Below are 27,368 nucleotides of genomic sequence, written 5' to 3'. Positions count from 1 at the left end.
TAGGTGGAAATCTCTGGCCTGTTAAATCCAATTGTTCCAGATATTCAACTCATCACTTCTATAGAAAATGTACTATGCCACTTAACTCATGTAGCATTTACTTGGCAAGGTATATATGAGGTATAAAATCAATCGATTTTTATGAAATATAGGTGCAGAGGTAACTATAGACCTAACACTGTGGATCAAGATTTCCATTAGCTCGAAGACTTATTGAACCATAAAAATTGCAGAAGGGAGACCTAAAATTAGTAAAAAGGTTTTTTTGAATGTTTTTATTTACATTTCAAATGTTACTCCCTTTGCAGGTTTCTCATCTATGAGTCCCCCTATTCCCTTCTCTTCTGCCTACCCTTTTTTATAAGGGTATTCTCCACACTCACTCCCCCTTACCATCCTCCCAACATTCACTTACACTGGGGGTCCAACATTGGCATGACCAAAAGTTTCTCCTTCCAACACAACAAGGCCATCATCTGCTACATATGCAGTTGGAACCATGGGTAAATCCATGTATATAGTCTATGGGTAGTGGTTTAGTCCCTGGAACTTCTGGTTGGTTGTCATTGCTGTCCTTATGGGGGTGCAAGCCCCTTTAGTTATTTCAATCCTTTCTCTAATTCCTCCAATGGGTCCCTTTCTCAGTTCAGTGGTTTGCTGATGGCTTTTGCTTCTGTATTTGATATGCTCTGTCTGTGTCTCTCACAGGAAATCTTTATCCGGTTCCTGTCAGCATGCACTTCTTAGCTTCATTCATCCTATCTAGTTTTGGTGGCTGTATCTATGTGAGCCACATGTGGGTCAGGCTCTGTATGGCCATTCTTTCAGTCTCTGTTCCAAACTTTGCATCCTCTATGGATATTTTTGTTCCCCCTTTTAAGAAGGAGTGAAGCATCCATATTTTGGTCATCCTTCTTTTGAGCTTCATGTGCTCTGTGGATTGCATCTTGGGTAATTCCAGCTTTGGGGCTAATATTCACTTATCAGTGAGTGAATATCAAGTGTGTTTTAGTGTGATTGGATTATCTCACTCAGTATGATATTTTCTAGTTCAATACATTTGCCTATGAATTTTAGGAAGTCATTGTTTTAGATAGCTGAGTAGTATTACATTGTATAGATGTACCATATTTTCTGTATCCATACCTCTGATGAAGGACATCTGGGTTCTTTCCAGCTTCTGGCTATTTTAATTAAGTCTTCTATGAATATAGTGGAACATGTGAATTTGTTGTGTGTTGGATCATTTTTTGGGTAGATGCCAAGGAGAGGTATAGGTTGGTCCTGAGGTAATAGAATGTCCGATTTTCTGAGGAACCTCCAAAATGATTTCCAGAGTGGTTGTACACTTTGCAATCCCACCAAAAATGGAGGAGTGTTCCTCTTTCTGTATATCCTTACCAGCATTTGCTGTCCCATGAGTGTCTTATTTTAGCCATTCTGACAGGCGTGAGTTGGAATCTCAGGGCTGTTTTGATTTGCATTTCCCTGATGAATAAGGATGTTGAACATTTCTTTAGGTACTTCTCAGCCATTTGAGATTCCTCAGCTGAGAATTCTTTGATTAGCTCTGTAGCCCATTTTTAATAGGGTTATTTGGCTTTCTGGAGTCTAACTTCTTGAGTTCTTTGTATATTTTGGGTATTAGCCCTCTATCAGATGTAGGATTGGTAAGGATCTTTTCCCAATCTGTTAGTTGCCTTTTTGTCCTAATCACAATGTCCTTTGTCTTACAAAAGCTTTGCAGTTTTACGAGGTGCTCTTTATTAATTCTTGATCTTAGAGCATAAGCCATTGGTGTTTTGTTCAGGAAATTTTTCCCAGTGCTCATATGTTTGAGACTCTTTCCCATATTTTCTCCTATTGCTTTAAGTGCATCTGGTTTGACATGGAGGTCCTTGATCCACTTGGACTTAACCTTTGTACAGGGGGATAAGAATGGGTGAATTTTCATTCTTCTACATGCTCACTTCCGGTTGAACCAGCACCATTTGTTGAAAATGCTATCTTTTTTCCATTGGATGATTTTAGTTCCTTTATCAAAGATCAAATGACCATAGGTGTGTGGGTTCATTTCTGGGTCTTCAATTTATTTCACTGGTCTACCTGCCTGAGTCTGTACCAAAACCATAGTTTTTACCACTATTGCTCTGTAATACTGCTTGAGCTCAGGGATGGTGATTTGCCCAGAAGTTCTTTTAAACTTTTGAGAAGCTTTGTTGAGGCTATTACTGCTATCCTGGGATTTTTATTATTTCAAATGAATTTTCAAATTGCTCTTTCTATATGAAGAATTGACTTGGAATTTTGATGGGGATTGCATTGAATCTGTAGACTGCTTTTGGCAAAAATGGTCATTTTTACTATAATAATCCTGCCAATCCATGAGAATGGGAGATCTTTCCATCTTCTGAGATCTTCTTCAATTAATTTCCTCAGAGACTTGAAGATCTTGTCAGACAGATGTTTCACTTGCTTGAATAAAGTCACACCAAGGAATTTTACATTATTTGGGATTATTATTAAGGGTGTCATTTTCCTAATTTCATTCTCAGCATGTTTATCCTTTGAGTAGAGTAAGGCTATTGACTTCTTTGAGAAAAGATTATTGAAAGCTATTTCCTTAAGTGGTTTATTAGCCTTTGAAGTTCTGTGGTGGAATTTTTATGGGCAGTTAAGTATAGTATCATATCATCTGTAAATAGTGATTGATTTATTCCTTTCCAATTTGTATTCATTTAACCTCCTTCATTGTCTGATTCCAGAGGCTAGGAATTTGAGTGCTGTATTGAAAAGTAGGGGGAGAGTGGGCAGTCTTTTCTAGTACCTGATTTTAGTGGGATTGCTTCAAGTTTCTCTCCATTTAGCTTGATGTTAGCTAATGGCTTGCTGTATGTTGCTTTTACAATGTATAGGTGTGAGCCTTGAATTCCTTATCTTTCCAGAACTTTTATCATGAAGAGGTGATGACTTTTGTCAAATTCTATCTCAGCATCTAATGACATGATCATGTGGTTTTTGTCTTAGAATTTGTTCATATAGTGGATTACATTGATGGATTTCCATATATTGAACCATCTCTGCCTCCTTAGGATGAAGGCTACTTGATCATGATGGATGATCATTTTGCTATGTTCTTGGATTCGGTTTGTCAGAACTTTATTAAGTTTTTTTTCATTGATATTCATAAGGGAAATTTGCCTGAAGTTCTCTTTTTTTTTGGTTGGGTCTTTGTGTGGTTTCGGTATAAGAGTTATTGTGGGTTCATAGAAGGAATTTGATAGTGCTCTAACTGTTTCTATTTTGTGGAATAGTTTGGATAGTATTGGTATGAAGACTTTTGTGAAGATCTGATAGAATTCTGCACTAAACCCATCTGGTCCTGGAGTCTTTTGGTTAGGAGACTTTAATAACTGCTTCTATTCCTTTAGGAGTTATGGGGGTGTTTATATGGTTATCTGTTCCTGCTTTAACATTGGTTACTGATATTTGTTTAGAAAATTGTCCATTTCCTTCTGATTTTCTAGTTTTGATGAAATATAGGCTTTTGTAGTAGGATCTCCTGAGTCTATGAATTTCCTCAGATTCTGTTGTTATGTCTCTCTTTTAAATTCTGATTTTTGTTATTTTGGACACACACTCTGTCCCCTCTGGATAGTCTGGGTAAGAGTTTATCTATCTTGTTGATTTTCTCAAAGAACCAGCTCCTGGTTTTGTTGATTCTTTGTATAGTCCTTTTTGTTTCTACTTGGTTGCTTTCAGCCCTGAGTTTGTTTAGTTCCTGCCATCTACTCCCGTTGCTTGTATTTGCTTCTTTTTGTTCTAGAGTTTTTAGGTGTGTTGTCAAGCTGCTGATGTATGCTCTCTGCAATTTCTTTTTGCAGGCACTCATAGCTATGAGATTTCCTATTAACACTGCTTCCATATTGTCCCATTAGTTTGGGTACCTTGTGCCTTCATTTTCATTTAATTCTAAAAAGTCTTCAATTTCTTTATTTCTTCCTTGACCAAGTTATCATTGAGTAGCGCACTGTTCAACTTCCATGTTTATCTGGTCATTCTGTCGTTATTGTTGTTTTTGAAGACCAGCATTTGTCCGTGGTGATCTGAGTGGATGCATGGGATTATTTTTATATTCCTGTGTCTGTTGATGTCTGTTTTGTGACCAACTATAAGGTCAGTCTTGGAGACGGTACCATGAGGTGTTGAAAAGAAGGTTCATCCTTCTGTTTTAGGATGGAATATTCTGTAAATATCTGTTAAATCCACTTGGTTCATAACTTCTGTTTGTTTCTCTATGTCTCGATTTAATGTCTGTATCTATGATCTGTTCGTTGATGAGAGTGATGTGTTGAGATCTCCTACTATTACTGTGTGAGGTGCAAAGTATACTTTGAGCTTTAGTAATGTTTCGTTTATGAATGTATGTGCCCTTGCGTTTGAAGCATAGATATTTAGGATTGAGAATTCATCCTGGTGGATTTTTCCTTTGATGAATATGAAGTGTCCTTCCTTATCATTTTTGATGACTTTTTGTTGAAAGTCAATTTTTTTCGATATTAGAATGGCTACTTCAGTTTGTTTCTTTGGACCATTTGCTTGGAAATATTTTTCCAGCCTTTACTCTGAGGTAGTGTTTGTCTTTGTTTCTCCAGTGTTTTTCCTGTATGCAGAAAAATGCTGGGTTGTCTTTAAGTATTCATTCTCTTAGTCTGTGTCTTCTTAATGGGGAATTGATTACACTGATGTCGAGAGGTATTAAGCAATAGTGATTGTTTCTTCTTGTTATTTTCATATTTAGAGGTGTAATTATGTTTATGTGTGTCACTTCCTTTGATTTTGTTGCAAGGAGATTACTTTCTTGCTTTTTCTAGGGCATAGTTTCCTTCCTTATGTTGGAGTTTTCGATCTATTATTCTTTGTGGGGCTGGATTTCTAGAAAGATATTGTGTAAATTTGTCTTTGTCATGGAATAACTTGGTTTCTCCACCCATGTTAATTGAGAATTTTTCTGGATATAGTAGTCTGGGCTGGCATTTGTGTTCTCTTAGTGTGTGTATGACATCTGCCCAGGATCTTCTGGCTTTCATAGTCTCTGGTCTAAAGTCTGGTTTAATTCTTATAGGTCTTCCTTTATGTATTACTTGTCCTTTTTTCCTTACTGCTTGTAATATTATTTCTTTGTTTTGTGCATTTGGTGTTTTGACTATTATGTGATGGAAGGAATTTCTTTACTGGTCCAATCTATTTGGAATTCTATAGGCTTCTTGTATGTTTATGTGCATCTCTTTTTTTAAGTTAGGGAAGTTTTTTTCTATAATTTTGTTGAAGATCTTTACTGGCCCTTTAATTTGAAAATCTTCATTCTCTTCTATACATATTTTCCTTAGGCTTGATTTTCTCATGTTTCCTGGATTTCCTGTATGTTTTGGGCTAAGGGCATTTTGCATTTTACATTATCTTTGAAGGTTGTGTTGATGTTTTCTATGGTATCTTCTGCCCCTGAGAGTCTCTTTTCTATCCTTTGCATTCCCTTGGTGATGCTTACATCTATGACTCCTGATATCTTCCCCAGGTTTTCTATCTCCAGAGTTGTCTCCTCTTGTGCTTTATCATTGTTTCTATTTCCATTTTTAAATTCTGGATGGTTTTATTCAATTCCTTCATTCATTTGGTTGTGTTTTCCTAAAATTCTTTCAGGGTTTGAAAGACATCTGGTTAAGGTGTGACTCCGAGTAAGCTGGGGGAGGTGCCCTTCTGTATCTTAGTGGCCCGTCAGTCTTGGCTGTAGGGCGGGCCCCACCCTGTCTGGATTTTGAAACTTATTCTTTTAATTTTATATTTTAAACCTTAAATCTGTACAATTTTCTTTTCAAAAGTATTTCTGGTTACAGGTTAAAGGGCATGCAAATTTGGGAGAAAGACTATGTTTCTGCTTACAGAAAAAGATGATTAGGCCCTGGATTCCTTCCAGAATTAAATGGATCAGATATGACAGAGGGAGATTCCCTGAGGAACTAGTTTTAAGAGAATCAAAAAAAGTAAAAATTCTTTATGCCATCACTCACATGGCATGAATGAAGACTTATGATTGGTTAGTATTAAAATTGGCTCATTAAAAAAAAAGACTTTCTCACATGCTTAAACAAGAAGCAAAATTTCATTCCTAACTAGTCTGTGCACCCACACAGACTAACAAAATCTATACAGATATCTTGATGGTATTTAAATTCTCTTTTGAGATTTGAATTACAGAGTGTAGAACTTTGGTGAGATTCATCCTCAGACATAATGAACTGACCTGCTTAAACTCCTGATGTCACGGATTCAAGGTCATCTTGCCTCATTCAACGTTTCTGAAGGATCCAGTAAGAATTTAGACATCAGAGACTGAATAACAATTGCTGGAATGGCCTTCTTTTTTTTTTTTTCATTTTTTTTTCTTTTATTAACTTGAGTATTTCTTATATACATTTCGAGTGTTATTCCCTTTCCCAGTTTCCGGGCAAACATCCCCCTCCCCCCTCCCCTTTCTTATCGGTGTTCCCCTCCCCACCCTCCCCCCATTGTCCCCGTCCCCCCAACAGTCTAGTTCACTGGGGGTTCAGTCTTAGCAGGACCCAGGGCTTCCTCTTCCACTGGTGCTCTTACTAGGATATTCATTGCTACCTATGAGGTCAGAGTCCAGGGTCAGTCCATGTATAGTCTTTAGGTAGTGGCTTAGTCCCTGGAAGCTCTGGTTGCTTGGCATTGTTGTACATATGGGGTCTCGAGCCCCTTCAAGCTCTTCCAGTTCTTTCTCTGATTCCTATTGATGGTATTGATAGAACGGGGGTCCTATTCTCAGTTCAGTGGTTTGCTGCTGGCATTCGCCTCTGTATTTGCTGTATTCTGGCTGTGTCTCTCAGGAGCGATCTACATCCTGCTCCTGTCAGTCTGCACTTCTTTGCTTCATCCATCTTGTCTAATTGGATGGCTGTATATGTATGGGCCACATGTGGGGCAGGCTCTGAATGGGTGTTCCTTCAGTCTCTGTTTTAATCTTTGCCTCTCCCTTCCCTGCCAAGGGTATTCTTTTTCCTCATTTAAAGAAGGAGTGAACCATTCACATTTTGATCATCTGTCTTGAGTTTCATTTGTTCTAGGCATTTAGGGTAATTCAAGCATTTGGGCTAATAGCCACTTATCAGTGAGTGCATACCATGTATGTCTTTCTGTGTTTGGGTTAGCTCACTCAGGATGATATTTTCCAGTTCCAGCCATTTGCCTACGAATGTCATAAAGTCGTTGTTTTTGATAGCTGAGTAATATTCCATTGTGTAGATGTACCACATTTTCTGTATCCATTCCTCTGTTGAAGGGCATCTGGGTTCTTTCCAGCTTCTGGCTATTATAAATAAGGCTGCAATGAACATAGTGGAGCACGTGTCTTTTTTATATGTTGGGGCATCTTTTGGGTATATGCCCAAGAGAGGTATAGCTGGATCCTCAGGCAGTTCAATGTCCAATTTTCTGAGGATCCTCCAGACTGATTTCCAGAATGGTTGTACCAGTTTGCAATCCCACCAACAATGGAGGAGTGTTCCTCTTTCTCCACATCCTCGCCAGCATCTGTTGTCCCCTGAGTTTTTGATCTTAGCCATTCTCACTGGTGTGAGGTGAAATCTCAGGGTTGTTTTGATTTGCATTGGAATGGCCTTCTTAAAGCCTAGTCAACTCTGCCATTTTTCCTATCCTCTCTGCCCCCCTTAAAGATAATTCAATGCCCATTTTCAGCAGGAAGAAGTTATGGAGGGTCATCATCTTAATTCACTAGGTTTGGGGTTAACCACTGTAACCCGTTATTCTCGGTTGTCTTTCTAGGGAATTTAGAAATGGTCATAATTTGAAGTCCTGTAGGATAAGTTATGTTCTCCAAAAGTGGGCTCCACAGGAAGTTTAGGTTAAATATCCTGGCTTGACAAATTAAAAAAAAAGTGAGGATAGGTTCATACTGTGTTTGTTTTACTTCCCTTGTTTGAATTATTTAATTATCAAAATGGGTGTGAGTTTGAATTTTGTGGTTATTTTATTATTCCTCTGGGAAAGATGTCAAACTAAAAGATTTTCTGGTTACTAGGAAATAGCTAGTATTGTGTAGCCATAATCTCGTTAGGTACAAATCTCTGTAATTGTTACAACGTTGAAGTTATATTTTCTCATTTTGGTAATGAATTTATTTTGATACAGACTTAAGGTTTTCATTGGTATGAGTTTCTTCTATTGATAGAAAAATGTAAGTATACAATGCTTAGATGCAGTCCTTCTATAAACTGTCTTTACAAACCTTTTCTATGTGATTAAACATATGAGTGAATTAACAGCCAAGTAACAAACTCATGGCTCTGAATTAATCATAAGGGTGTTTTCAAGGTATTTCAATTTGAAATGGCTAAAAGTAGTCAAGGCTTAACAGTTCAGATATACTTTACATAGATAGTTTTCAAAAATGTCAGAAATCCAGTATGTGACATTTAATGTTGTTTAACCACTTGCTGTTGAGACATATCTGCTCCTGACAACACCTCTTAGATTCGAAGAAGAAACTGAGCATCAGTGGAGTTGCTCCAGTTGTGGCAAACAGCCACAAGGTCATAATTGCCTCAATTCATCTACAGACAAAAATATTATCCAGAAAATGGAGAAACTATGCAGAATAGTCAACTGATAACCTCTGAAAAGACAAGGATAATCAGTTCTTTAAAATTCTGCTCAATAAAGGTCTGTTGGATGATTCTGGGACAGAAGGCTACAGACTGATGTTCCAACTTGAAGGGGAAGAGAGACTGTCCAGGTGTTCAGCTCTCTCTGTAAATTGGAATCAGGGCCAGCCTGCTGCTTAGGGCAAGCCACAGGGGATGGTCAATACCTCTGAGGATGGCCCCTAAACAAATTTAGTGTGGTTTCTTAAAGCTGCATGACACATTCAAATGTTAATATAAGGAATTAAAAATCATTTAGAAAGAAGTAAAATTTAATTTTTAAATTAGTTTACTAATTGAATAGTTAGATGTCCCTTAGAAAATGAAATCTACCCCATTATTTTAAAAGATACTTTACATAATAGACTTAAGGTTACTTAGATAAAAGAAAATGTGAATAGTGATATGTTTTATAAAGCACAGTATAAGGCCTTGGGAGAGGATCCCTTTGCAAGCCCATGCTGAGGCATCACTCCTCACCAACGTACCAGCCATAGGACAGATTTAGAATAAAAGGAAGTTTTTTCGGGGAGGCATGGGAAAACAGGTTGAGAAGAGAGTAGTAGCAAAAGAAGGGATGGGGACAGAAAAGAAGAAGAGGAGAAAAAGAAGAAGAGAAAGAAATGTGGGGGAGGGGAGGGGAGAGGCTTGCTGGGAATACCTATAGAGAGGGAGTAGGGGGGAAAAAGGCCACAGAGAGGAAAGTGGGGGAGGGGGCAAAGAGAGTAAAGAGAGGTCAAAAGTGAAATTAGTAAAACAAGCTGCTGACTGATTAGGAGATAATAGAATGCTCAGTGACTGACAAAACCGTTCAAATCAATTGTAAATATGGAATAACAGAATATTCTCGTTCAGTTTAAAATTGTTTCAAACATTAAATATATACAAACAATTAAATTGCAGAGAACTAATTGAATGTATTGAGGACACACAGATAATTACTTTTAAATATGAATTAATCACCCAGAACTTTGTGCTCGTAGGATTTAATTTAATTTACTACCAGAATATGTGAAGGTAGAGAATCATTCAACGTTATCTTCTCTGTATTGACTGCATTCTTAGTATTAGAAAATAGACATTAAATTACAACCAAAGGGACTTATTTAAGTGTTCAATGTATTTCACAAGGAATATTTACAATAAACATTGCCATATATATATATATATATATAGTATGTTTTAATTTTTAAATCTCATTTGAAGGAAATCATGCAGCACATGTACTTCAGTGACAAATTATATTTTCATAATACAACTGTATTTCAAATTTCATTCATGATGTGTAGGGAGCCGTATTCGATTTGGGTCTGGCCGCTTTGTGACTGCATAGCTCAAGGTGGTTACGTGACTCTGGGCTGTATGGCCAGAGAAGCTCACCCCTAGGGTGGCTGCTGTAAGATTATGAGATTGTTGGCCAAAAGCCTCTTCCAGGAAGATTCCAGGATCAATCACAGGATGTTTCAGCCTGAGCAGATTCCTGAGAAAGGTTCGACCTTTTCAAAGAACATGTCCCTGGAAGACTGTTGGCTCTTTGTTTAAGAGGATATCTTGCAGTTTAGTGATTCACCTTATATCCTTGGGCACTACCCAATACTCCCCCACCCTAAGCTTCAATTCCTGCCTCAGAGCTTTAAATGCTGTACATTCCTCTCAAAAAACAAGACCTTGACAACAGAACTTTCTTGGTCTCCTTCTTCTCTCCACCCCCTTGACCTACAGGTAGAACACCTCTTCAGGACCCTGAATAACTGGATCCGCTGGACAGGTCAATAATGTGTGAATAAATAAGTAATATGCCTCCATTGCTGACTCAACCCCAATGATCATGTTTATTCTAACATTTGAACATTGCAATTTTCTACCTTGAGAAGTTATTAATAAAGATACTATGAGTTCATTTTTAGCAGATTACATGTGTACAGGTATGTCCACTTATCTTGAGTAGATTCCTGAGTATATTTGTTTTCTTTCACTTAAGATATTATGAAAAATTCAGTTTGTGTTTACTAAGTGAAGATTGCTTTCTATAGAGTGTCAACTTTTTGTAATGTACACCCTTCTCTCTGTCAGTACAATATACATTCCGTTTTAGTTACTAGAGTTACTTTGCCATTGCATTTTATTTTAATATTTTGATTTGATTTTATACAAGGGAGAGACTATGCCCCGAGATATGAATGCAGACATACTCTCTGAAGCAAGGGCAATGGATCAAGAACAGTTTCCAGACTTCCTCAGCAACAGTTTCCAGACTTTCCCAGAAACAGTTTCAAGACAGCTGCACCCCAGAAATGGTTATGACATGGAGCTAACAGATTAAGATAGCAGTCATCTACCCTGGAATTCTCCTAATATACTTTAAATGAGACCCATGAACTTACTTGATCATCTCCATCTTGGAATGAGAGACCCTGGATGGTGAACTCCTACAGAATAAAATAGTTGCTTTTGCAAACTATTTGAGTCCGAGTATTATTCTCCAAGGAGCCATGGACCATTATAAGGCCTTATGCCTAGCCTTCTTACTAGTTTCTCTGCCATATTTGGGTGTTATCACTAGGAAAGATACTCTTTTCTTAAGGGAAATTCTGAAGCATTGGATCTGGGGGAGAGATTTGGAGGGAGGAAAAAGAGAAAGGGAACTGTTGTTTAGAATATATTGCATGAGAATAGAATGACTTTTTAAATTTTTGTTTTATAAATTTTATGGCATGTATTCAAATGATAAAATTTTTTTCTTTAATTTCTATTATTTTCTTTGTTTTTTTTAATATTATTTACTCGTTCTACTTATTTGCTTTACTCACTGTTCCACTTGTGGTCATCCCCTCTCACAATCCTTCCCCCATCCATCCTCCCCTCTTCTCTGAGCAAGTGAGGCTAACCCTGGGAATGCCCTCAGCCTGGCACTTCAAGTCTTTGTGAGGCTAAGAGCATCCTCTCCCATTGATATCAGACAACAAAGCCCATCAAGAGGAATAAAGCCCACAAACAGGTGGGAGCCTTTGAGTTTTGGGGATAGCTCGTACTCCAGTTCTTTAGGACCTACATAAAAATAATGTCTTGAAGTCAAACCATGGATCTAGTTAATTACATGTGTTGTGCTTCATATTCCAAGAGATAGCTCTGTCCATGCTCTCTCTCTCTCTCTCTCTCTCTCTCTCTCTCTCTCTCTCTCTCTCTCTCTCTGTGTGTGTGTGTGCGCGTGTGTGTGTGTGTGTGTGTGTGTGTGTATGTGTGTGTCTGTCAGTTCTCCAAGCAATTCTCTCTCCTTAATCAAAAAAAAAAATTCCCTGGATAGCTCATCTCTTACAGAACACATGGCCAATCTTTTAAATCTTTTATTTTACATATCAATTCAGTCATTTAGTCCAAAACTGGTTAATAATGTAGCTGCCTTTGTGTCTTTAGATTCATGATTCTTATTGGATCCTTATATTTTTCGTAGTTGAGAAATTATATATTTTGAACTCAAGTATTTAAAGGACTTTCCCATAACCTGCAGGGCAGTACTAAGGTTCTAGCATTTATCATTTTGCTGATATATTAGCCACACCCTTGACTCCTGGAGTCCTGTTGCCCAGGATTATTATGGAGTCATTAATCATAACCGAGAGTACATTCCTGGGAGGAATGTGAAAATGTGTACATTATTACACAAACGAACATTTGCTCACAGCAGCTATCTACAATCATGGAGCTTGCACTAGGGTCCTGTCTCAGGGGACAGGAATCATGTCACTCTGTCCCCACCAGGGTCACATTGTGCTTAGCAAAAAACCTATCCCAAGTGATAGAGCACTTACTCCAACAAGATGAAAATTACTCCAAAAGGATCATACTTTCTGATCTCTCCCAAGCAGTGCTAATCTCTGATGACTAAACATATGAGCCTGGGCAGGGGTGGGGAGCATTCTTATTGATAACACCCTTTCCTCCTCCACCTTCTTCCATGACTTACTTCCTTTCTCAGCTTATTATTGTTACATATGTATGCACAAATCTAAGTTTCTGAATAAACTACTACAAATGAAGCAGGATTGACACAATAAACAAGTAAAAAAAATGATCTGTAGTGAAGAGAAGGGTAAAACTTGTCTAGGAAAATATGATGAACTTGAAAATGGACAAGTAAAAGAGCAATACAAATAAATTCCTTCTGCTAAATCAACAGGTCTGAACTCTCCTAACCAGCACTATTTAAAGCTCAAATGAAGCTTCATTTGAACCTGTTTAGAGGAAAGTTCTTCAGCCTCGGGTATCTTATTGCCACTTGACCTGACAGTTTGACTTACTTCACTGCACTCACAAGGAGATTTGCATATTGCTGCTCCTTAGAGAGGCTCACCCAGGCAAGCCTAAAATAAATATCAAGCTGGAAAATTGCCTGGCTTGACCCCTGGATTACTCAGTTTAATTCAAAATGAAATATCCTGTTCTGCTCCTAGACTTATTCATGTTGGAGGGTCCTGGTAAAGGCAGAGGAGAGAAATCTAGAAAGTGAAAATACAAAGGTACCTCACAGTTGTCCATGTTGGGATTTATTTGTGTGTAATCACACACACACACACACACACACACACACACACACACACACACACACACACACATATGCAAGTATTGCCTTCCAATATGACATGGGATGTTTAGATCCATGGAGAACATTCTAGAAGGAGCAAGCACATGGTACCTGATATAAATTTTAACACAAATAAAAGGGGCAAATTGCAAACTAATTTAAAAGAACACTTAGCTCTGCTACTATTTGTAAAGGGGCATTGTGGGGTATGAATTAGAAACACCTACAAAATAGTAAACATGAGATTTGGGATAAGTAAAAGTCACTCATTATGATTGTAAATGACCTTGTCCTTCTCTCCGTATTTCAGGTATGAGCAATGAGATCACAATGTTCTAGGATCCACTTTCCACCTCTGTCACTCCTAGAGAGCCAGATTATATTGCCATGTGTACAGTGATAAAATCATCTATATGAATTATTTTCTGCAGAATCCAGAACAGGGCACAAAGGGCCTGGTCTACAGAGTTTACAATAGATTTTCTGGTGTCCAGCATAGCTTTAGTGGCAGAAGGACACAGAGAGAATTCAGTCTGAAAATCAATAAGATGGAGCCTGAGGACTTGGGAATTTACCAATACATTCAGCTTGCACACTCTCCTGTAGTTCTGAATGCAAACCATTCTGCTTGTTGTAGCCAAGCTGCCACATGTACTGTCTGTCTAAGGACAAAGCCAAGAGAATCCCTCTGACAAAAAAAAAAATTCCGAAGTACATTAGCAAAATTATCTACCTATTGTCTGATAACTGAGTTATTTTCTGGTTTAGATGTAAACATTTCTACATATTAATCTATTAGTTTAGATCAATTTAGGTTTCATTTTTGTATCTTTGCTTCCAATACTCACAGACCATTGCTTGTCTTGGAGATTACCTTGTTCATTAAATAATGTATTCTTTCACTAAACTATTAATAAAACAATGGTTGAATTTTAGGATTTTTTTCTCTAGTATTCAGACAAAAATTATTTACTCGTTGGTGCAGTTTGGAGGTTGTTCATCCTCCAAAGGCCTGATTGTTAAAGATCTAGTCTCCAAGGTAATTACTTTAGGAAAACTTGGATTTTTAGGCCTAAAGGCTATTGGAATTTATCTCCAAAATGGATCATTTGAATACTTCCTGCCTCCTATCTTATGATTCAGATGCCTCATGCTTATGTGTTGCTCTGTCTGTGATTTCAGGGACAGTTTTGTCTATACAACTATTGTAGCCTGATTACTTATATCATATTCCAGGATTTTATGTCTCCACACTCCTCATCATGAGGAAAATTATTTACTGGAAAAGCACCACTGAGATGTTTGAAAATTTGTTTCCTGGTTTTTCGATGAAGATACATAATAAACCTTGGCTTCAAAATTGTGATGAGACAACAGCCTAACAAATGAGCTTAGTAGTCCTTCTTGGTGACTAAATGCCTTTCTGAGATTTCCCTTGTAGAGCTATGGAAGAGTTGCTGACATCAGATTCACAAGTTCAGCCAAGTTCCTTCTATTTTTTATGGTTTTAAGTCTATAATAACATTGAAGTGAACAGGACTTAGGTCACCACCTAGTGTCAAAACAACAGAACTCACCGCAGGGTGACATGACAGATATTGAAATCTTTTATTTTTAATTCATTTTTTCCATCTTTATTAACTTGAGGATTTCTTATTTACATTTTGATTGTTATTCCCCTTCCCAGTTTCACAGCCAACATCCCCCTAGCCCCTCCGGCTCCCCTTCTGTATGGGTGTTCCCTTCCCCATCCTCCCCCAATTACCACCCTTCCCCCAACAATCACGTTCACGGGGGGGGGGGAGGGGTTCAGTCTTGCCAGGACCAAGGGCTTCCCCTTCCACTGGTGCTCTTACTAGGATATTTATTGATACCTATGAGGTTGGAGCCCAGGGTCAGTCCACGTATAGTCTTTGGAGAGTGACATAGTCATGGAAGCTCTGGTTGCTTGGCATTGTTGTACATATGGGGTCTCGAGCCCCTTCAAGTTCTTTCAGTCCTTTCTCTGATTCCTTCAACGGGGGTCCTATTCTCAGTTCAGTGGTTTTCTGCTGGCATTCGCCTCTGTATTTGCTGTATTCTGGCTGTGTCTCTCAGGAGAGATCTACATCCGGCTCCTGTTGGTCTGCACTTCTTTGCTTCAACAACCTGGTCTAATTGGGTGGCTATATATGTATGGACCACATGTGGGGCAGGTTCTGAATGGGTGTCCCTTCTGTCTCTGTTCTATACTTTGCCTCCCTAAGGGTATTCTTGTTCCCCTTTTAAAGAAGGAGTGAAGTGTTAGCATTTTGGTCATCCTTCTTGAGTTTCATGTGTTCTGTGCATCTAGGGTAATTCAAGCATTTGGGCTAATAGTCACTTATAAATGAGTGCATACTATGTGTGTTTTTCTGTGTTTGGGTTACTCACTCAGTATGATATTTTCCAGTTCCATCCATTTGCCTATGAATTTCATAAAGTCATTGCTTTTGATAGCAGTGTAGTATTCCACTGTGTAGATATACCACATGTTCTGTATCCATTCTTCTGTTGAAGGCCATGTAGGTTCTTTCCACATTCTTGCTATTATAAATAAGGCTGCTATGAACATAGAGGAGCATGTGTTTTTGTTATTTGTTGGAGCATCTTTTGGGTATATGCCCAAGAGTGGTATAGCTGGGTGCTCAGTTAATGCAATGCTCAATTTTCTAAGGAACCTCCAGATTGATTTCCTGAATGGTTGTACCAGTCTGCAATCCCACCAACAATGGAGGAGTGGTCCTCTTTCTCCACATCCTTGCCAGCAACTGCTCTCGCCAGAGTTTTTGATCTTAGCCATTCTGACTTGTATGAGGTAGAATCTCAGGGTTGCTTTGATTTGCATTTCCCTTATGATTAAAGATGTTCAATATTTCTTTAGGTGTTTCTCAGCCATTCAGCATTTCTCAGTTGTGAATTTCTTTGTTTAGCTCTGAACTACATGGTATTGGTACAGAGACAGACAGGTAGACCAGTGGAATAGAATTGAAGACCCAGAAATGAACCCACATACCTATGGTCACTTGATTTTTGACAAAGGGTCAAAGCCATCCAAAGGAAAAAAAGATAGCATTTTCAGCAAATGGCGATGGTTCAACTGGAGGTCAGCATGTAGAAGAATGCAGATCGATCCATGCTTATCACCCTGTACAAAGCTTAAGTCCAAGTGGATCAAGGACCTCCACATCAAACCAGACACACTCAAACTAATAGAAGAAAAAGTGGGGAAGCATCTCGAACACATCGGAATTGGAGAAAATTTCCTGAACAAAACACCAATGGCTTATGGTCTAAGATCAAGAATCGACAAATGGGATCTCATAAAACTGCAAAGCTTCTGTAAGGTAAAGGAAACTGTTGTTAGGAAAAAAAACGGCAACCAACAGATTGGGAAATGATCTTTACCAATCCTAAAACAGATAGAGGGTTTATATCCAAAATATACAAAGAACTCAAGAAGTTAGACTGCAGGGAGACAAATAACCCTATTAAAGACTTTGAAAGTCTTATGTGGACTAGGTCCCAGATCAACACAAGCATGCTGCTGATCTTGTAAACTGCTATAATTCAGGAGATAATGAATGGTCTTACCTGTTATAGTTTGGCAGGCTAAACTATTCAGTGATAGCCTACCTTGTGATGGGATTACACTGTGATTTGTGTACAAGTCTCATTATGCCATTCCTGAAACCATGATGTAAATGTCATATTCCAGGACAGTAGGCTAATGACTTTAGACATGTTTTTAATGAGGGAATCTGGTATCTTTTGCTGACTAGCATTAGAAGGATAGATGGAGAGACTGTCCCCATAGAAAAGCATATTCCCTCTGAGGGAACCAATATAGTTCTGATAAATTCATGTTTTTAAAGTTACTGAGCTTTTCTGGGTGACTAAGAAAAGCCAGTTTTTCAGCTGTTTCAGATTTTGCCACATGCTTGTTTTACAAGAACTGAGATAACAGCCTAATGCATGGAGGACTTCTGAAATGTCTGGTCACAGCCGGTGAAGTAGTCAGTCCATATGTGGACACAGCAATTCTTAAGAAAGTCATTGTGTTCAATATATAGAACAGAAAGGTAGCAGAATTACTGAGTTAAGGTTTAACTTGATGCGTTCTGGCCATTGCGTGGCAGATTTGCCCATGTCATTTATAATTAGATCTTCACAGGAAGATAAACATAGGTGACTGTGGAGCTCTGAACTCTGAATATACAACACATGTACTCTCCTTTCACTTACATACACACTTCTCCACACACACTCAATTCTCTCTTCATTCCCTCTTCACATTATTCACTCATACTTCATTCCCCAGTAAAAAAAAAGTCAGAGGCTAATATAGATAAGTAAACAGGATCCATCATTTTACTGCATCCAAGAAACACCTAAGCAACAAAGGCACTACCTCAGAATAAAGAGCTCAGGATTTTCTTTTCCAAGCAAATGTCCCAAGAAAAATGTTTGAATAACCATTGTAATATCCAATAAAATAGCCTTTCAAACAAAAATCATCGAAGGAGATGGTGAAGGATACTTCACTTCCATCAAAGGAAAAGTCCACCAAGATGAAGTCTCAGTTCAGAAAGTGAAGGATGGTATATCCAACCCTACTGGATCCTACAAACCTTCATTCTCATCTTCCATGGGATTCCTTGAGTTCAGCCTTGTGTCTGACTGTGGTCTCTGCATCTGTTTCTGTAAGTAGCTGACTCTCTGTTGATGTTTGTGTTAGGTGCCATCCTATGAGTATAGCAGAACATCATTAGGGTTCATTTCATTGACTTTCTTCCTTTTATATCTAGCTTTTAATTCTCTCTAGGTCTCTGTGATATCGAACCTCACTGGAGAATCAGTTACATGATAAATATTTTTGGAAGAGGTCTATTACCCAAATTCTATATGCTTACTGCAGAGCTGGAGGGATGGCTCAGCAGTTAGGAGAGCGTACTGCTCTTGCAGAGAAAACAAATTCCATTCCCAAAACCCATGCCACACATTCAAACATATGAGCCTGAGGAATCCATTTTAATTCAAAACAAGACACCTTGAAAACAGAGAAATTTACAGAAGACAGAGACATGAACTGAGAAACTGGCCAGCCCAACATCTGGTTTCTGCTTCCCGTGGGGTTTTTTGGTATGACTTGTATCACTGTGGATGTGGTTTTTCATAATACTGTTGACAGTAATAGAGTCCAAAATCTTCAGGCTCCAGGCTTCTGATGGTGAGAGTGAAATCTGTACCAGATCCACTGCCACTGAACCTTGATGGAGTTCCAGATTGCAAAGTTGACCCAGAGTAGATAAGAAGCTTATATGCTTCCCCAGGTTTCTGTTGATACCAGGCTAAATAATTACTAATGCTCTTACTTGCCTTGCAACTGATGGAAACACTTTCTCCAGGAGACGCAGCAAGATAAGACGGAGACTGGGTCATCTGGACATCACACTGGGCACCTGGAATTGTACAATTGAAAATAAATCCTGACAGTTAATATTGTTGTAACCTACTTACCCTGAAAGATCAGGTGTGAACATCCTCGTTAGTAAATTCCCAATTTTTTACCTGATGTCCAGAGCAGAAGGAGCCCCAGAAACTGAACCTGGACCCTCATATCTAAACTGTCTTGATTGGACTGATCTCTGTACTGAGTATGATCCACCTATTAAATTGATCTCAGAGTTGCACATGCAAATCAGCAGGGGATGGGCAGAGTTATGCATAGCTAAAGGGCTACTTCAGCCATGTCACCCAGTCTTGAAACTTTCCCTCAGTAGGAAGGCTCTATCTGAGGATGACTTATTTCTTTCTGGCATCAAAACTTTCTTCATGTAGTTTTGATTTCTCTCTTCTTTTATATGTAATATTTTGATACAAATAAAAGGAACATTCAGTAGCCATACATTCCCTGGGCCACCTGCCCCCACCCTTGCACAAATAACTTTATTTTACTGTACATTATGTCTTAATTTACAGTTCTTTATAGCTTTGCACACTGGGTACTAATTTTCTAAACATGAATATACATTGAAGAAACTATATCTGAAGAAGAAAGTGGTAATGAGAATGTCCAGGCCATTCAAATGCTAACTTTTAGGTATGCTTTTAATTTTCAAACTTTTACTAATTCTTTGACAAGTTCATGTACTACATCTATACAATAAACTCTAATTATTCATTTCTCAAATCTTCCATCTCCATTGCCATCCAAACAGTCCCTGAAATGTTCTTCTATTAAACTTCCTTTCTAAGAATCATGATGGTTAGTTAGGGTTTGTGATCAACTCTGTTTAACTGGTGCTATGTGTTAGATTGAAACTGTGCATGGAATCATGTTGGGGCTACCAGCTCATTCACAGCTGAATGAATCAGCTCCACTTTTCTCTAAATCTATTAGTAATAAGTAGTTAAGCAGTGAATAGTTAAATATAAATTTGTGAGGTCATTTTGAATTTGATAAAATGAAATTTTCCCAGAATAGAAATGAAATGAGTACTAGAGCACACAATTATAAGGACATAGTGACTGCGACTCATGATGTGAGCTAACAAAATGTAATACAGTAATATAAGTTCCAAACAAGTGGAAAACAATGACAGCTAGAATTTTTGACTTTCAGAATATAAAACTTTGGTTTAAAATTTTTATTATAAAAATATATAAACTTTGATATTTTGATAGAGCAACAAGAAAGACAAATATCACATAATCAAGTACTCATATGCAAAATGATTCATCAGAAAAGTTGTCCCAAAGTCATACATCATTCTCTTAATGCTCAAATCAAATATTAATGTCACCTTCATTTTTATCTTAAGATATAAAATTATGTTTCATGCACTATCCTTTTGGTGACACAGTTCACAATTTTTCCAATGAATGAAACCTCTGAGTTAGTACTTTGTGCCTTACTTTAGTAGCTTCAATTCTATAACCAGTATTTCCCTGAACTCAGATCCTAGGACTGGAAAGCAAATCTACGATTCACTTAGATAATCTACAGTTAAATTTTTGCAAGTGGCCTCAAGACCATGATCTTTTCCATTGTACACTAACATTTGCTTTGTGATGACATGGAAGAAAGATCTGCGATGATGAAAATACAGCAGCAGTACTGGTAGTATACCAGGGACATAATGTCTGGATGCCTTTTCAGATTCTGCAAATGGAGACCACTGCACAAACACTGAGAGTACTGGTAAATACAATATATCCTAAACTACCTTGTTTCAATTATGGCTCATAGACAGTTCATAATCTTATACACATAACATTCATAAACACACACAGACACACAAACACACAAACACAAACACACACACAGAGCTAAGTTTTCTTCTGTATAGTATCTACAGAACAATGTCAACATGGTGAGGTGACAAATCAGAAAAATAGAAGGATTGCTAACAGAAAAAAATGACCTGGTAAAAAAAATCACCATGTGATCTACTTATGTTGTACAGATAGATACTAGGAAAGCAAATTAAGGTGCCTTTCATTTGTTATGGAAAAAGTGTCTAATCATTAATTCTTATCACGAAGTTTGGACTCAGGTCTGTTCAAAGCATTTGACTTTTCATGGCTCCAGCTGCAAGGTACTTTGAGCCACCATCTTAGTTCTATGAAGCTAGAGTCTTGCAAAGAGGAGCAGCTTGTTAAGAACTGCAACGTTTTGAGGGAAAAAACAATCACATATTTTTAATTACACAGGACAAGTCATGCTCAGAGTAAGAAAGATCTTTCAGTTTACAGTTAGCCAGATTTTGATATTGAAATTTATATACATGGAGAGAGATGATATAAATATGTAAGCTGTGCCACAGAAAATCAAGCAATTCATCCACAATAAAAGCAGTGAGACTATTAACAAAACACACTACTGTTAATATATACAAAAGATCACAAATATCGGAAAAATTCTTGGAATCAAACCAAAAATCTGACCTCTATATATAATATTGAAGAATTAACTAACTAGAATCCAGTAAAATGTCATATTTAAAGTTGAAACAAAACTGAAATCAGAAAATGATCCATTTCTGTGGTGAGCAATCTTCAAACAAAATAGCATGATCACAAATAAGGAGAAGAAGAAATTAAATAAATTCTTGGCCAGGCATGGTGGTGCATGTCCTTAGTCTCAAAACAAGTTCAAAAACAAGTGAATCTCATTCAGTTCAAGACCATCTTTGTCTGAAGGAGGTAGTACTAATGCTTTGATTGGAAATCCGTGGGAAACCTTAAAGTCCCTGGATGTTAATTGGTGTTTGATCAATCAATAAAGATGCCAGTCGCCAATAATTGGCAAGAAGATGTGGGAATTTCAGGTTTCCACAGTGAGGTGAAAGACACAGAAAGAAGAAAGTAATTCGCCATACTTCAGAGGAGAGAGAATCACATGTCATATGAGATTTTGGGGCAAGTGACTATTGGCCGTTTCCCCAGGCTGGAGATTAGAAACATCACTAAGTTAAGGGCAAATTTAGAGTGCTTAGAAGGAGCAGAGGAAAGGGCAAGCTAGCTGAGGGAGGCTTACAAGAGCCCAGCCAGTGAGCCATAAGGCAGGTTTAGAATGAGCTCTCTCTCTTCTCTCTCTCTCTCTCTCTCTCTCTCTCTCTCTCTCTCTCTCTCTCTCTCTGGTTCTTTCATTCATTGACCTAAGGAAACCTGGGTGGGGGCTTATAGAATGGCCCACCCAGAGCTTACAGTGGGACAGATAAAAAGCTATACACTATACTTGTCTCAGTAAAAAGTTTCAGTCCAGCTATGGCTATATAGTGGAGGTCCATCTCAAAACACAAGTAGGACAGAAGGAGGAGAAGGAAAAAGAAGAAGAAACAAAGAAGTAATGAAATACAGAAAATTTAAAAAGAAAGTTCATCAATATCACAGAAAATGGTGAAGAAACATTGTAGAAATAAAACAATACTCCAATTTACATGAAGCTTAAGTTAAAGAAAATTCAAGTAATTAAACAGGTCAGAGTAAGGTAAGTGCAGATGACTGACATTGGGAGGGTGAGCATCAGGGGAGTCAGGTACATTTGGAAGTTCCACCTGTAATATGAATACAAATGAAAAAGGACACAGCGGCTCATGTATGGTTTTTGCGCTTTGCTCTGTCTTTTGTGAAATTATTTAAAAGATGGCATAAAGTCTAGATAATTTTATAAAAACTAAACAAAGAAGCGTTTACTGAATAGTTGTAGAAACTCAAAATCTGTAAGGTGCATAGTGAGTGCTAAATAATTAAAAATCTGTTAGAAAAAATGTAATAAATAACTTTTAAATGCCTATTCCTTTCCTGTTTAGATAGCCAGGGTTTTTTCCCTTCATTGTTATTTCTTTAAACACAGAAATCATTTCATGCTCTTTTCCTCAGTCTGAAAAAATTCGCTACTTACAGCTGCACTCCACTCAGGATTTGCATAGTGTTCCCTAGAGAGAACCATGCTCTATAAGTCTGAGATTAAAGCTCAATTCTAATGTGGCATGAGTGACATAGACTTCCTAGGTCAACTGCCCCAAACGAGGTGTCCCTTACAGCTCATTTACCTGCTAATGTTCTGGAACTTAAGTAAAGGTATGGAAAAGGAAGAAGATGGTGCAGGATACTGAGCAGGATACTATACTCCTACCAGTGATAGTTTATTCTGCATGTAAGATATCCTTCAGAATAATAAGTATTTAGATTTGCAGAACTGAATATGATAGAAAGCAAGCAAGAGACTGTTCCCTGAGAAGGTATCATTTCAATGAAACTGGCTTTTGTCTTAGACAAAGAATAGAAAGTGTTAAATAAGTACAAACATATTTTCAAGTTCTTGATAAACTATGTTTCAGTAATGAAGTTCTTATGTAGAAATTCTAAACAGAAGAGGTTCATTTGTTCTAAAACTACACAAAACTCCCAATATTTGGTACATTGTAATAGTATAGACAGCAAGCAGTCCTGGATCTAATCTTGATAGGAATCTATCAAACAAATTCCACTCCAGAAATCCCAAGCACAGAGCCAGTTGTAAATTTTTTCTTTTATTGGATATATTTTTATTTACATTTTAAATGTTATTCCCTTTCCCTGTTTCCCAGACATAAACCCCCTATCCCGTCCCAATCCTTTTCTTCTATAAGGGTGTTCCCCTCCCCATCCACTCCCTTCCCACTACACCCCTGACATTCCCCTACACTGGGGGTCCAACCTTGTCAGGACCAAGGGCTTCTTCTTCCATTGGTGCCCAAGTTGTCATTATATTAAATTCTCTCTCAGTGGGAGGCTAATGATGGGTAGCTTCACTGCTCTCTAGGAGTTACTCCAATATCACAGGGTCATTACCACAAACTCAAAGTCCAGGTTTTATGATCTTTGCTCATCTTACATAGCACCTGAATGGAGAGCCCAGGGCCTCAGCTCCTTCAGATGAAATATTTTCAGATTCCATGTAAGGTCACAAGTGAATATTCTACTTATTTGCTTTGAAAAGCCATTGTTGCTTTGAATTCTGCAATAAAGTTTTAAGTACAATGTGTATTTCTGAATAAAATCAGTTTTAATTCTGTAATCAAAATACAGATTTGGTCATCCAAAACTACTTATGAAAATTGTCAACCAAATGACTTGAAATGAATTAATCAATGACTACACACCATCTAGAGACAGTTGAGAGACTAATAGTCCAAATAGCACAGGGGATGTCTACATAAATTCCCAATAACTGGAGATAGTACTAGAACTTCTTGCATGACTATTTTTAATATAAGAAAAGCTATCAATGTAGCTCATAGGCTTCAGGACCTTATAACTTTGGGTATCCATGACAGAATTAATGGCGGAAAAACTGTAAATAAGGGGACAGATTATTTTATTACATATGAAAATTCAGGAATGACAGATTCTTCCCTTCCTTAGAATACATTCTGCAAATGAGGTCCTTTCACAATTCAACTTCACAATTAAATATATAGTAAGGATGTGTACTGTAAAGATCAATCATATCTAACCTCAGTAATATAAACTATACCAAATGTAAGAAGTTTTTAGATATTGTTGCAATTTCTGGGATTGTAAAAGTAGAATCAAGGGAATACATAGTTAACAAGAAAATATTTAAAGAAGATGCTGCTGATAAAGTCTAGATGTTGGTCATTGATACAGACATGCAAGCCCATTTTCTGTCAGGAAATCTATATCCCTGATAGGAATGAATAATGTTAGAGACATGGGCCTTTATTGAGTAATTGGGATGAACTTCTGCAGTTGTGGCTCCCTCCCAAAAGCTCCTGTTGATCTGCATGTAGTCAGAGCATAGACCATTTTTCTGAGTACTTCTTGAAATGCTGATCAGATCTTGTGAGAGTATTACAGACACAATATGCATAAAATAATTCTCAATTTAATGCTCTCTGGCCTCTTAAACTCTGGCTCCAGGCAATAAGTTAGACTCTATATTTTCTCAAATCATAGGGCTAACATCATGCACCTGATTACCCTGGGAAAATCCTGTCATAATATTACTGATTATGTGGGAATTTGATTCTAATTTCACAATCTCAGGGACCAGTTATGACATCTTGATGACCTAGTCCCCATCCCTTCTGTCTGTATTTCAAGGAGACAGTATAAATGACTTAGAGAAAGAGTAGAGACATTAACTTGTCTTTAAATTAGCACCAGCAGAAACCAAGGCAAATTTCTTAGCTCTTGTTCTGTAAGGCATCCACTTAGCAATCAACAGTTCCATGTAGGTTCAGTAGCAGTGGGTCTGGTACATAGTATTCACTAACCCTGAGAAGCTTAGCCCCTGAAGATGCTACAACTGTCAACAAGAATGTGTACCTTCCACAGTGTTATAGGAAAAAAAAAACTTTGCAAGAAGAAATGTGAGGTTAAGCTGCCTCAGCTGTTCTTACAGGTATCTCCGCATGCTGACAGTGTTTCTTTTCACACAAAGTTTGAAGCTCACTGGGAAGTTTTAGTGAAGTGCCCAGAGAAGCTCTGCTATGTACACGTGTCTACCTCTTCAGCACAATTGTTCAAACATTCCAGCGCTTTCTGTGATTTCTCAAGAACAAAGGGTTTTGCATCTGAAGCATATGAAAGTAAGCATCACTTGTGATTCAAAAAGGAATACCACATTTTATCAAAGGATGATACTGATGCCAGGAGGACTCCCCAGGGAAGCAGGAAAGTTGTGTGCTAGACAATGGCTGTCAAGGGGCAGCATATAACTCTTCTCTGGTGGCTGTGCCCCAGGTGGATGCAATTGACAAGATATTTGTGGGAGAAAGTTCTGAGCTGCTTGTCCTGAGGCCCCTGAAGGCCTCCACAGGGAAGCAAGATATTCTTGGGGTCCCAGAAGGTTCCAAGGGGAGGCAGGACAAACCCACAGCCAGACAACTGTGTGCTTTGATTTTTATTATTAAATATATTTTTACACCCTATTCTACTACAAAAATATAAAAACTATATAAGAATTATAAATAGAAAACAATTAACTCCATATTTTCTTTCTTATTCAATACCATTACCTATATTTAGTTCTTCCTCATCCCTAATATTTAGCCTTTTCTGTTCTCTTTTCAACACATGACACAAAATTTACATGTCCTCTACTTTTACATATATACATATAATACTGACTAGATTTCTCATAAGAGGGAATATATATATATATATATATATATATATATATATATATATATATATATATATTTCCTTCTGTAGATCCCTACATAGTCATTCCCTATTCCAATACTGCTTTAACCTATTCCCCATCATGTTTTAACTGTTCTTTGCTGAAACAGACCTTCACAATGACAACACCAGTGGACAAGACAGTATGAATGATCTAAATCTCCTAAGTCCGTTCTCCTATAAGAAGAGCTATAGGCATTTCATGATTGCTAAGAAAGAGGAAATGAGACCTTTACAAGAAAGAAGCTCTCACTAAAGTTTTCCAACCTAGGTGTTCAATTATATACATATAAATATGAGCAATATTGGCTAATCAAATGCTATAAGTAAATGTATAGGTCTGTGTTTAACAAAAATAATTAGAGAAGAATTAAAGATATTGAGAGGAATTTGTGGCAAAATATAGGGGTTCTTGAAGTGGGAAGAAATAGGGGTAGAAATGATATAAATATAGGGCTTTATCTATGCAGTCATTCTTTTTCCAAAGAAAGTCCCCAAAGCACACAGGCTGGGAGGAGGGACACATTTAGATTGAACAGGTACAGTATATAGAACCATTGTCCCTCTTCTCTACACCTCACTTGCTCAATCTAATGGCATAATTTTACTGGTAAAATATTTCTGCTTTGCATCCTCCCCAAGCTCAAATTGAGTTTTTGTTTTCTTGTTTCAATTTCAGACAGCAGCAAATATTATTTTGTCTTGTTCCTTGTTTACTTCTAACCAATGCCCTCAATCATTTTGCCTATGATGTTTTTGTACCTGTGGCTCTCAGGTTCTTGATGTCCTGTTCAAAGAATTGAAAAAACACACACACCCACGTGTGCATGCGCGCACGCCCACACACACACACACACACACACACACACACACACAAAGCACTAAGCCATCTCCCCAGTCTGGTTTCTCAGGATTTTAATGCTATAATTACATAATAATTTTTCCAAGGTGACTTCAGATTGATGTCTGTATGTGTCCATCTATGCACGCTTGTGTGTGTGTGTGTGTGTGTGTGTGTGTGTGTGTGTTTGTGTGTGTGTTGAGATCTCTTTTGTATGAATCCTAGCAATGGCTATAACTCTACCACTCAAAAAGTTTTTAGGGGACTCAAGAGAAAAATTACAACATTTTAAATCCAATATATGAGAACAGTGACAGATTTTTAGGACATAATATTTTATCTGATCCCTGTAAAAAATGTCTGACTTTGAACATAAGAGTGCTGACTGCTTTTGCTGAGATGCAGGGTTTGATTCCAAGCACAGGTAAAACTGTGAGTAATGGTCTGTAACTCCAATTTCAGTGTATCTGAGCCTCTCTTTTGACTT

At 37.7% G+C, this 27,368-nt stretch overlaps 1 protein-coding gene and 1 long non-coding RNA gene across 7 annotated transcripts in view; both read left to right on the top strand.

The window, feature by feature from the left end:
- LOC147994892 (uncharacterized) overlaps positions 1-11,484 on the top strand; it is a 43,194-nt gene extending 31,710 nt beyond the window's left edge. For 3 of the 6 annotated variants that reach the window (XR_015686653.1, XR_015686652.1, XM_087659748.1), the window contains one exon: positions 10,897-11,201. Coding sequence is in view for 1 of the 6 variants with exons in the window: in XM_087659748.1 (XP_087515874.1) it covers positions 10,897-11,064 (168 nt within the window). In the remaining 5 variants the exon portion in view is untranslated. Of the gene's footprint in view, positions 1-10,896 lie in introns of all 6 variants that reach the window. The other 3 variants (XR_015686656.1, XR_015686655.1, XR_015686654.1) reach the window with 2 other exon arrangements.
- LOC148006284 (uncharacterized) overlaps positions 1-27,368 on the top strand; it is a 392,633-nt gene that overhangs the window by 101,071 nt on the left and 264,194 nt on the right. The window lies entirely within an intron of this gene.

This window comes from Rattus norvegicus, chromosome 4, assembly GCF_021556685.1.
Source record: "Rattus norvegicus strain SHRSP/BbbUtx chromosome 4, alternate assembly SHRSP_T2T, whole genome shotgun sequence".
Classification (NCBI taxonomy): Eukaryota; Metazoa; Chordata; class Mammalia; order Rodentia; family Muridae; genus Rattus; species Rattus norvegicus.
Note: the sequence above shows the minus strand (reverse complement) of the source record. Positions and strands in the feature narration are given on the sequence as shown.